General features: G+C 36.2%; 1 protein-coding gene across 1 annotated transcript; it reads right to left on the bottom strand.

Annotated features, from left to right (window-relative positions):
* Positions 1–8967: 8967 nt before the first annotated feature.
* PRPS1L1 (phosphoribosyl pyrophosphate synthetase 1 like 1) lies at positions 8968–9924 on the bottom strand. The gene has a single exon (XM_044244549.1). It carries the CDS (start codon positions 9922–9924, stop codon positions 8968–8970), a length of 957 nt encoding a protein of 318 aa, XP_044100484.1.
* Between the last annotated feature and the right edge of the window lie 3083 nt (positions 9925–13007).

Consider the following 13007-nt stretch of genomic DNA (forward strand, 5'->3'; position numbering starts at 1 on the left):
TGATTATTTGAGCTATGTAGACAACTTTTGGGTGTATAAATTCTTCCTATATTTACTTCTGTTAGGTTAACTTACATTTCCAGACTTTTCATGGTAGTTTCAGTCACATAAATTAATTTGAAGATTGCACATATTCAAAGACATTATTCTTTACTGAAGAAGCACTAAGTGTAGTTTTGGACAATTCCTTATTAAAACTCCAGGACAAATTTTTTTATAAATGAGGCCCCAATTTGAGCTTATTTTCTCATCACTTGCCTGTAGGAATTCAAGGTGTTGTATTAATAATGTGGAGGATCCCATTTAATTCTAAGGAACTATGGTTCCATGGTTTCCTTATGAGGCTAGACATATACCCATACACAGAAACAAGGTTAATTGAGGATTTTGCTTGTTTGAATACATATTAGTTATCAAACTTTGAATAAATAACGTTTTAGAGTTTTTCTTCAGATTTCCACATTACACTATCCAAATTCTGTTACCAAATAGAGGAACACAGGAAAAAGTCTATGAGCAAGTCTATTAATAGAGGAAGATTTCTGTTTCAAGCAAAGGAAAAGAGGAAATCTAGGCTTTATTTCATGTACATACCATGTGACCAAAACTGTTCTAGCTGTTTCACACATGTTCATATTGAATCACAGTAATCATGTGAGATATTTTGTCTTCATTATGGAGATGAGGAATCGGGGATTCAAAGACATGTATTAACTGGTTAGTTGTATAGCTGGTAAGCAATACATTCCAGAATTAAAATTAAGGTCTATTTAATTCTTAAGCTCGTTCTTGTTTTCAGGGTCCAATATTTCAAAAATATGTTTGTATACATAAACTTTTACAAAAGAAATGTCTAAATCTGATTTTAGATGCTGCAGTTATGAAATTTATATCAATATATTTTCTGAGTTAATAAAACAAAGTTAACCCTACAGCTCACTCCCCAAATACAAATACATTTTTTTATAAACTAATACAATATTGTTCAAAGTAAAAATCCACTGAGAAGACCTCCTGGTCTAGGGATAACCCTACAAGAGGGATGGCATACAAGTTCCATATGTTGTCAGATCTTAGTAATTGGTAGTTGCTGCCTGGATCTCTGCATGGAGAAGAAATCTGAGGTCATGTCTAAGTCAACAGGAAGGAGCCTTGGGGTCCGTAAGAGGTGAAGCGCATGGTCATAGGTGAGGAAAATGGCAGCCACGTGCCATGTGTTGGCTACAGATGCCACAAATATTAGTAAAGTAATATATAATTTGGTAGGCTACTGCTCCAAACTGCCTCCCACATTCATAATCCTCTCACTTTAATTCTCTCAAAATTATTCTCACTTTTGGGACTTAGTGTTTCCTAAGCTGGCCTGATCATAGGAATCACCTAGATTAATTGTTTAAAACTACTGTCTCCTAGGCCTCTTATCTGGAAAATACAGGAAGTTAAGAGTAGGAGGCCTGGAATTTTAAGTTTTGGCAAGTTTGGGATTATTAGAGCTGCCTTTGTATTCAGAAAGTTCCTGTGAAGGACAAATGTAAAGTTATTGAGCAGCGATAATTTAAGACCCAATCTTACTGGTAGAGATTTGGGCACTTACCAGCCATGGGTAAACAACACATCAATTTGATAGAGACTGGTGATCAGAGAATTTTCAGCCCACATGATGGCTTACCCACTGAATCTGGCTCTGCCCAATTTACTGATTATTCTCATTCTGCTTTTCCTCTTGCTCACTCCACTCTGGGCAACACTGATCTTTTTGTTGCTCTAACATGTATACGTTTCCACCTCAAAGTTTGTCATTTCTGTTCCCTTCATGGTCTATCATTCTTGGAGACTTTCAAAGGGTTAGTGTCCCTAATCCTCTTTTAACTGGTAGGGCGATTAAGTAAAAACTAAATGGTAATAAGCAAGGAGGAAGATTTTAAGTCTGTGAAGTAGACCCATTGCTTATATGACAATCGAACTCTTTTTAATATTCTAAAAGGGAGGGCATAGCTCTAAGCAATGAGTTATGCCAGTCATCACATAGCATTTACAAAGATGTGAAGGAATTGCTTTTTTTCTAGAAAATAAAGAAGGGTGAATATAAAAACAAGTCACTAGTTGAATAACAATTAAATCTGGGTAAAATGTATTCTTTAAAACCATTCAATCACAGCCTTATCTTTTTTAATTCTTGTAAGATGCTCATAAGTAGAATCATCTGACTGTATCTTTGAATGAGCATTAGGATTTGGGAAGCATCTTAATAAACACAAACTGAAGCCACTCTGAAGAAAACATCATTAATCATGTCATTTGATAAGAGATACTGTCAGTATTGCATTTAGAAATATATACTCAGACTGAATTCCAGTGAACATCCCTTGTGTACATTAGGGTTTAGGAAAATGAGGACTTCTTTGTTTACTATAAATTAAAAAAAATATTATTTAGGCCTAATTTCTCAAAATGGAAATCACCCAGACACATTGGATCTTCCAGTTGCAGAGTCTTTCCAGTCCAGTTCATTTTGCACAGTGCTGCTGTATTGTCTTCCAGAAAGTACAATTTTTTTTTAAAGTACTGTTTTCATTTTAAAAGCTACAATGGCTCTCTTTTACTTTTTAAATGAATACAGAATCTTTAGGTTGGTATTTAAGACACCTACTTAGCTACTATTAGGTTTACCCATCATTAGGTAAGGTTTATATCAATGTAGAAATATCCACCAAGCCCTAATAACTGACTGCTTGATACATGATAAACATTAAATAAGGTGTCTTAAAGATACAATGACTGTATGAAATATTCCCAGTCCTTAATGACTACCGAAATTCATCTCATAAATCAGAGGGGGAGACAAACCATGACAGACTGTGGACTCTGAGAAACAAACTAAGGGCTTTGGAGGGGAGGGGAGTGGGGGGTTGGGTGAGCCTAGTGGTGGGTATTAAGGAGGGCACGTATGGCATGGAGCACTGGGTACAGTGCATAAACAATGAATTTTGGAACACACACACTCACACAAAAATTAAATTAAAAAAGAATAGGCAACATTGTAAAAAATGATGCAGGAAAAAGGAGTTTGCAGGAGAGAGACACAAATGATCAGATATTGTGATATTTGTAAAAGAAGTGGGCCTTGAAGTAAGATTCAGTCAAGTGGAGGGTAACGAAGGTAATTGCAAGTTAGGAGAATGTGTGTAAAGGAATGATGGCAGAGATTTGCAAGTATTTTCTGGAGCAGTAAATAAAACAATAAGAACAGAGCAGAAAGTTGGGAGTAGTGGGCCAGATTTTGATGGTCATGCCTGAAAATAAAGGAGGGGGTTTGCTGTAAACAATAAAAAGGAATTATTGAAAATTTTATTATGACATTAAAGTAATACAAATATTATTTTAAGAAAATAAGTCTGGCAGAAGTGCACAGAGAATCCATAGGAGGATGTTAGGGTAAGTACTTACCTTTGATAATTGTTATATAAAAAGGTCTTTGCCCTTAAGATTTGCCCACAGTGACTGAGAATGAGCTTTATCAGTGGGATAGTGGGGAAGAAGTTTGAGAAGGACCAAGAGTTGGGAGAAAAGCCCCTGTATTACAGTACCATAAAAAGTCAAGTAGAAAAGGGCACCTCGATAAGCAAATAGTTATCAATCTTCTAATGGTTTTTAGAGCCAAGGAGAATGAGGAAGGTCAACAGAAAATAAAATAAGATAAAATAAAATAAAATCTTAGCCTGAAGGGAAATAATTAAAAGGTCAGAAAAGTAAATAATTCTTATGTTATATAAAAATATATGGAAACCAATTGCCAATAAATCCTAATAGAATGCAAAAACTGGAATTTCACAGAGATAAAAGATTCCCAAATAAGGAAGCCTGGTTGCAAGTTTCTAAAGAACAAACAAACAAACCAACCTTCAGAGAGGTATTGGGTATTGAGAATGGGAATGATCTATGATCAGTCTGTTGAACTAAATGAATTTAATGAATATATTAAAGACCAGGAGAATTGTTATGACTGTCTCTACCTTTAGACCAACAGACTTCAAAATTTTGCCACAAGAGATAATTCATGAGTATAGTTCTTGAAAGGGAGAGGGAAAATTTCAAGGTGTGATTTTAAGCCTGAAAGGTTGTGAATTGTACTGCCTTCTCCAATACAAGAGTATGAAAGTTACTCCACATTGCCTTCCAGTGCTTTACAGTTTTTTTCTAATGACCATTTCTCCTGGAATTTATTTTTATGCATCATTTAAGGATGAAAAAAAAAAGATTTCCCAGTTACTAGGTATCTATCGTTATTGATGGATCAGTACATTATTTATCTAATGACATGATATGCCAACTTTGCCATGTACTTGTCTGAATGCCACTTTGGCAAAATTAGTTGTAATATACACACAAATAAATAAATATATGAATACACACACTCCCATAGATACACAGTTGACTCTCGAACAACACAGATTTGAACTCCTTGTCCACTTACATGTAGATTTTTCTAAATAAAAATAGTACAGTATGGTAAATGTGTTTTTGCCTTCTTATGACTTCCTTTTTTTTTTTTAAGATTTTATTTATTTATTTAACAAAGAAAGAGAAAGACAGTTAGACAGGGAACACAAGCAGGGGAGTGGGAGAGGGAGAAGAAGGCTTCCCGCTGGGAAGGGAACCTGATTCAGGGTTTGATCCCAGGAGCCTGGGAACATGACCTGAGCCAAAGGCAGATGCTTAACAACTGAGTCATCCAGGTGCCCCCTTATCATTTTCTTAATAACATTTTCTTTTCTCTAGTCTACTTTATTATCAGATACAGTATATAATATGTGTAATATACAAAATGTGTATTAATTAAGTATTGATGTTGATAAGGCATCCAGTCAACAGTAGGCTATTTGTGGTTAAGTTTGGGGGGAGTCAAAAGTTGTGAGAGGGTTTTCAATTGTGTTGGGGGTTCAGCACCCCTATCTCTCAACTTATGAAAGGGCCAACTGTGTGTGTATGTATACACACACACACACACACACACACATGCATTATACATTTCCACCCCTTCAACTTTTAGGTACTGTTGTGAACTCTCATCTAATAGAAGCTGGTACCCAGTGTGATGGACTGCATTATACAGTTCTTGACCAATAAGCATAATAAGCACACTATAGCTTTCAGCTAGATTATCTGCTACTTTGCCAACCATGGGATGAATATATTCCGCTATCTGAGTTATTTACTATCCTATGGCCTCTCTTTCGTTTATTTTGTATTCTGAGAACAGTTCGTCCAAAATGACCGGTTAAATGTGTGGAAATAACATTGGGTACACTTCATATACACAAGGTAACAGTGTTATAATGGAAGAAGTAGAAGTCTTGAAGAGGCTGGAGGTGCTTTCTAGAATAGAATCAAGTAAGCAGGAAAGTTAAGATCATCAAGAAGTTAGATATTGGCCAGTGTCAGCTTACATTAAGGAGCCCATTATAAGCATCACTAACATTTGGATTGACCAATAATTATATGAAGATACCTAAGGAAAAAAATTGTGGCAGGAGTCTCATCCCCATTTCAGAGAATCTGAGTAGATTGCGGGAGTGGTTGCCAAGGCAGGATATCAGGAAAGCATCTCCATAGAGACTTTACGATAGTGAATCTCCTAGAGAATTGATTCAGTTATGCTTCTTTTTCCAGTAATACAATCTCTCCATTAAAAAGAGTACGGGTATAGTAAATTCCTGTAAGTGTACATAGGTCTGTTTCAGGAATCTAAATTCTGTAATATCGATTTATGTGTTCATTCCTGCATCAAAACAGTCTTAATTACTATAGCTTTATAATATCTTAATATAATACAAAAACATTTTGAAAAATATCTTGAATAGTTTTGTTATTTATTTTCCAAATGAACTTCAAGAAAAACTTGTGAAGTTTTTTTTTTTAATCCTCTTGGGATTTTGATTGGAGTTATACTGACTAGGTGATTTGAGGAACTCTCATATTGTTCTTCCTCTCCAGGTTCATATATACTATAACCTATAGCAAACTTTTTTCATACCAGTCCTAAAGTGTTAGAGTTTCTTACTGGATTTTATTGCTCTAGGTTGTGGAATTTTTTTTTTCAGTTATATTTTAAAATTTTGTTTTGTTGGTATTTAGGAGAGGCAATTACTTTATCTTAGGTGTAATAGGTCAGGAGACCTCCTGTAGGAACAAATAAATTTTCTTTGGATTGTTGAATTTCTTGTAGACAATCATGACATCTTTAACTAAGGACAGTTTTGACTCCTTTTTTTCTAATATTGCTCTCTTCTTTTTCTTGCCTTATTCCACTGTCTTAGATATCTGACTGATTGTAGTGAGAATCATTTATTATATCTTTGTAAGTCTCTAGTGGATTTTCTTTATCAGGTCAAGCAAGCTTCATTCTATTCCCATTTTACTGATAGTTGTATTTTTTCATGAGATTGTCAAGACAATTGTAGTAAATCCTCTTCACTGTATATGGTCTATGTAAATTTCTTTTAAAAAATGTATGAAGACTTTTTGGTGACCTCTGAATATTTTTAATATTATGTTTTCACTCATGCTGGAATTTATGAATTATCTGTTCAGTTTCCATATTTTCCATATGTAGTTATTAAAATGATATCTTATTTATGAGAGTTCTGTTGAAATTTCCTTCTGTTAATGTAGTTCATACATTTCTCCTCACACTCTCACTTGTTTTTCTTTTTATATTTCAATGTTTAGCTGTTATGTGCATAAAGATTCTTGATGATGGTAACTTATTAGAGGGGTTTAATCAGCAAAACATTCTCCACATTTACTTTGACTGAAAAATCCCTTCTAGTTTCTCTCTGTGAGCATTTACTTGATATATTTTTCATCACCCCTTTTTAATCAAAATTTTTGTTTAGGTGTATCTTTTTGTAAACAGCTTATCATTAGAAAATTTTGCTACCCAATCTAATAATTTCTTTCTAAAGTTAATTTAACATATTGACTTTAGTTAATATGTTGACTTTAAAGTATATGTATTTTCTATTTGCTATGTTTTCTTCCTTATTTATTTCCTATCTTCATCTGGATTTTTTTACTTTGTTCATTTTGTCATTATTGTGGCCATTACACATTTTTTTCTGTCTAGGAATTTTCAAGTAATTCTTTCCATTTTTATCTTACTTGTCCTTGAATTTTAGAAAACATATTTTAACATGTTTTTTTTCTATAATGTCAGTTGTGTCAGTAACCTCCTTCCCAAACTAGATAAAATTATTAACTTAGACCAATCCTAACATCTCATAATCTCCCATGCTTTTTGGATATCATCTAGAATTTTATTTATAGATTTTAAAATAATTTGCTTTATACTGTGGCTCAATTTTTATATGAATTTTATCTTAACTATGATAATCTTCACAATAACTTCATGAAAACTTATTTTTATGTGTTTCACCATTATCTCTTTTAATTCATGTGTTCCTCTTAGTTGTATATGTATTTTTTTTATTTTCGGTATCCTCAAGTGATTATTTTCAGAAAGCATTTATGGGGACAAATTTCCAGAGTCCTTTAATATATTAAAATGCCCTAATTCTGCCTTCAAAATTAAATGATAGTTTGGTTGGGCAAGAAATCTAGGTTGAAAATAATGTCCTTCAGAATGCAAAAATTTTTTCCATTTTGCTTATTGCCTGAGAGATCAAATGAAAAAATCTAACAGCATTCTGAATACTGTTCTTTTAAAATCACCTTATGTTTTATCTTTCAGCAGCTTTTAAGGCCTATCTGCATTTTCTTGGAAATTAGAAATTTCATGATAAGTCTAGATATATATATATATTTCACCTACATGCAGATATTCTATTGGTTTCCCCAACAGGAGGACAATACCAACTTTTAAACATAAATTTATCTGAGGTCACCCGAGATGCCAACTGAATACAAGGAAGGATGACAAAGATAAATGTTTCATCAAAAAGCACTATAATATCACCTAAAATGTACAATCATGGTGTAAGTAGGCTCAGATTAAGCTACAGCAAAAATATCTAATGCAAATGTTAAGAGATGGCATAGCAGGAAGTAGATTTGCTTTCCAGAAGATTGGATCATTTGTACCCAACAGGATATTTGTCCTGGAAAATATCAAGGTGGTTGGAGGTAAAACTAGAAGTTATAGGTACAGTGGTGCCTGGGTAGATCAGTTGAACATTGAACTCTTGGTTTCAGCTCAGGTCATGGTCTCGGCGTCCTGAGATCAAGCCCCACAGTGGGCTCTGCACTCAGCAGGGAGTCTGCTTGAGATTCTCTCCCCACTCTCTCCCCCGAGAATCCGAGATATATAAGCTCCAAACAGATGGTGACAGATTCCTCTCCTTCCTTTTCAGAAGCATTGGCTGCACTTTCCAGCTTCCTCTCATGATCCTACCCAGTGGCTGTTCAAACTGAAAGCTACTACTCTTGTAGCATGCTTGCAGGGGTTTAACATGCATCTTGAAGAGCTTGTGACAAATGAGAGGGGGAACAGCTCAGAAGAGGGGGGAGAAAAGGGAGTAGAGGATGGTAGGAAAGGGTAGTGGTGAGGTTGGTGGTTGAGGTTGGCTGTAGTTGCTATTTATCCTGAAGCATTCACATGTAGTCTAAACTTCCCTAATCACTTTCAAACACCTCCACACAACACGCTCAAAGTCTAAAATCAGTAGCTGAACTGTAGTTAAAGCTGCAAGGTTCACAAAATAATCAAAGAAGCCAGAATGAGACAACCCAGAGAGAAAAATCCCAGCAATTATCCTCAATCTCTCTCTCCTCAATTTAAGATAAACCCTAATATACCTGATGTGGGAGGTAGAAAGTCACACCTGGGCAAGCTGGGTCTTCTACTGAACTTTCCATCAAATTCCAAGGGGAAATAAATAAATAAATAAACAAACAAGCAGTAAGGTATATTTTGATTTTTATCTTATTTTATTTTAAAACAGAATTCTGTTATAAAGGGACATGGCTGAATAGGTAGGAAACAGATTCCCCGTTGTGAGTTCTCCTGATGGCTTCTGCAAGGATCATGGAGATGTCGATCACCTGTATTCTGGGACACTGCTTCATCTTATCCTCCTGAGGTATGGTATTGGTGACTACCACTGCTTCAAAGCATGCACTGTTGATGCGAGCAATGGCCGGCCCGGAAAAGATTCCGTGAGTCAAGATCGCATAAACTTTGGTGGCTCCCGCTGAGAGGAGTTTGCCAGCTGCGTGACAGATGGTGCCACAGGTATCAGCCATGTCATCCACCAGGATAGCCACACGATCCCTCACGTCTCCCACTAGCACCATGCGGTCCACTTCGTTGGCCTTCTTCCGTTCTTTGTGAATCAAGGCGAAGTCCACGTTCAACCAGTCTGCGATGGAGGTCACTCGCTTAGCTCCACCCGCGTCCGGTGAGACAACAATGCAGTTCCTCCACTCAGAGATATTCTCCCTTATCCACCTCAGGACAGCTGGCTCCGCATACAGATTGTCTACTGGGATATCAAAAAAGCCCTGAATCTGAGAAGCATGTAAATCCATGGTGATGATATGGTCTGCGCCTGCTATAGACAGCATATTCGCCACAAGCTTGGCGGATATTGGGGCCCGGCTCTTATCCTTCTTATCCTGCCGGGCATAAGGGAAGCATGGGATGACGGCGGTAACCCGGCTGGCGGAAGCGATCTTGCAGGCATTAATCATGATCAAAAGCTCCATGAGGCTGTCGTTGATTTCACCACAACCACTCTGCACGATGTAGACATCCTCTCCCCTCACGCTCTCGCCAATTTCCACACACGTCTCCTGGTTACTGAATTTCTTGGTCACCACCTTGCCTAGCTCCAGGCCCAGGCGGTCAGCAATTTTCTGGGATAAGTCCTGGTGGGAGCTGCCACCGAAGATTTTGATATTTGGCATTTGGTCAGTCACTCCAGGCACTCTCCGTCCAGCGATCACCCCGGCTGCCCGGATCCCAACCGAAGTCCGACCGCCGGCTAAATAAGGACTTCCGGTTGTTACTGGGCGGTTACAGTCCCACTTCCGGCCACGAACCGCTCTACGGGCACCTTGGGTCTTCAGGAAAAAAATTCCTGTTTGGGGGCGCCTGGGTGGCTCAGTGGGTTAAGCCGCTGCCTTCGGCTCAGGTCATGATCCCGGGGTCCTGGGATCGAGTCCCACATGGGGCTCTCTGCTCAGCGGGGGCCCTGCTTCCCTCTCTCTCTCTCTGTCTGCCTCTCTGTCTACTTGTGATCTCTGTCAAATAAACAAAATCTTAAAAAAAAAAAAAAATTCCTGTTTGGCCCCCACTTCACACTTTTAAACTGAAAAAATTTAAACTGAAAAAATCAAGTCTTTCTTCAGTTCATGGATTTTTTTTTTCTTCTCTTGGTGTCTATAGTAGTTTCCTACGGCTGCGAAACAAATTCAAACACATAAAAATGTAGAACTTCTGCAGCGTAAAAGATGTATACGTTTAAAAGGATAGTTACAGACTGGAGAAAAAGTCTAAAATACAGTTTAGGCAGTATTCTTTCTGATCGAGTAAGGAAAAAGATGAGCAAAATAGTTTGGAAGTAGTATACATAGCTTGGGGGCGGGTAGGGGAGGAAGTTATAAACATATGAAAAAAAATACTAGTAATCAGGAAAATGCCAATCATTTTCACACATCAGGTGGGCCCAAACTATTAGATAACATCTCTATTGTTAGAGAATGTGTTAAGTGTATAAATTTTGCAAGGGAAATTTTGTATAACCTTTGACTGGACGTATCTATTTCTAGGAATCTACTCAATGGGAATATTCACAGGCATCCCCAAAATACATTGATAATGTTACTTGTTGCTGTATTAATTCATTCTGTCAATACTTCCTCAGGTATTCTGTGTGTCAAGTGTTGTACCATTTATAGAATATAAGATGGTGATTGACAAGTAGTAGTCTTTCTAGAATTACTTATAATATGTGGAAACTAGTAAATGTCCATCAATAGGGAAGTTACATATAATGTATGATTATATAATGTAAATTATCACATAAGCAGCCATTAAAGAAGCTGATTTATGTGTAGTCATATGGAAATATCCCCAAGATATTTCTAACTGTAAAAAACACAGTCAAAATGATATATATAATATGAAATTTATGTATTTAATAAGTAGTAAGTAATAAGTAATAGTAAAAACATCAAATCATTGTGGAGGTTCTTTTTATTATGATTATCTTTGGAGAGAGGAGTAGATAGGTAGGAGTTTGGGGTGAAGGACAGAGTAGGTGGGTGGGAATTTGGGGTGAAGGAGGGCTGTCACATTTTATTGCCATCTATCAATGTAGTATTTGAACTTCCATTACTTTCTATAATTAAAAAAGCACTAATAAAACATATAAGATGATTAAGTGTTGGCAAATTTTAAGTACATAGCTTAAGTACTTGACTAAAGTGCATTGGGGTTTAGAGTAATGGGGAAAGAAGTGGAAGGGACAACAGATACCAGGAATTTCAATAGCAAACTGTCTCATAAGAATAATGGAGGCATCAGATATAGATCATACATTTTTGTCCCGACAGTTGTGTGACTGACATTTGTTTCTGAAACATTTTGATTTAGCCTAAAGTCAAGTAACCATTTTTTTTTGTATTTTGAAATTCCTAAATAATTTGTTGAATATATTTTCACACCCTACTTTTGAGCTCTCCCACTGGTTTTGGTTTCACTGATAGGATAAGCTCAGGAATTGGAGTAGGCAACAGAAATGGGAAGATTTGACAATGTCTGTGAAACACAATATTTTGCTAGGGAAAAAAGTATTTATATTAAATATGCTATTATTATAAAGCCATGTAAACAACTATGTCAAAAAGACTAAATCAAAATGTCCTGCTGCTGATCCAGTCACATCTTTCTCCAACATCAGCATCTGCCCATTTTTTAATTTAGACACTTTATTGCCAGGTCATTTCTGTCCACAACCCTCCATTCATGTTCCTTCCTATCATAAAATCAGCAGAAACATCTATACTATATAATTCTCTTCCTCAGCCTGACTACATACAGTGATTTCTAAAGAAAATTCTGTGGCTTAATATAGCAGCACTAAAAAGTACTTGCAGCCTCAATTAAAATGATTTTTCTCTTAGTGTTCTCAACGTGTCACACATTTTTCAGTTTTTAAAGAAAAACAAAACAGATTTTTAAATAGATCTATTATTACCTAAATAGGACTGAATGCTAATGTAAACATTAAAAACACATAGTTGGTTGCATTTTCCTTGAGGTGTTAAGTAGGAGAAATTTTTGTCTTGCTGCTATTTTTGCTCCAAGTTCTGGCTGTTGCAACACCTCGTAGTTCCAGGGATTTGTCTGAAATCATAAAATGTTAAAGATGAAAATGACCTTCGAGACCTTCCAGTCCAGCATCCTGATTCACAGACAGAGAGCTGAGACCCAGAGAAATGAAGCAACTTGTCTGGGATCAAACAACTAATTAGAGGCAGAGTGTGCACTAAAATATGGGATTCCTGAATTTCCAAATAGGGTTTTTCTCAATCTATCATTTTTCTTTGAGGTTTATGAGAATGAAGGAAAAATTTAAAAGTCAGGCAGAAACTTTTGCTAAAAATGTTACTTTGTATTATCAAACAACTACAACAAAGAACAAAGCCCCAAACCTGAGACTAGAAAATTCTCCAAAAAATTATTTCTGAAAAGAAATGAACGATTGGCAGTGTCATGGAAATATCTTCATTACTCTGACATTTCTGTTACATGAATCTGTTGCAAGGGGATTTAGCTCCTGTTTACCTTGGTCTCTGTAGGTTGATAAAGACATTTATCTTATCATTGGCTGTTTCGAACAGAAGTTATGGGTAGGAATAATGCCTATTGAAGAACACATTCTCTATATTTAAGACATCATCTCTTAATAAATTACTCTGGATAAATAAATTGTGGTATAGAGAAAATGCCTACCTTTCTCCTTCCCAAGGCAAGTGTATTTAAA

This window comes from Neovison vison, chromosome 4 (assembly GCF_020171115.1).
Source record: "Neovison vison isolate M4711 chromosome 4, ASM_NN_V1, whole genome shotgun sequence".
NCBI lineage: Eukaryota > Metazoa > Chordata > Mammalia > Carnivora > Mustelidae > Neogale > Neogale vison.

Coding starts and splice junctions, on each gene's coding strand:
- PRPS1L1 (XM_044244549.1), bottom strand. CDS start 9,924: ATGCCAAATATCAAAATCTTCGGTGGCAGCTCCCACCAGGACTTATCC.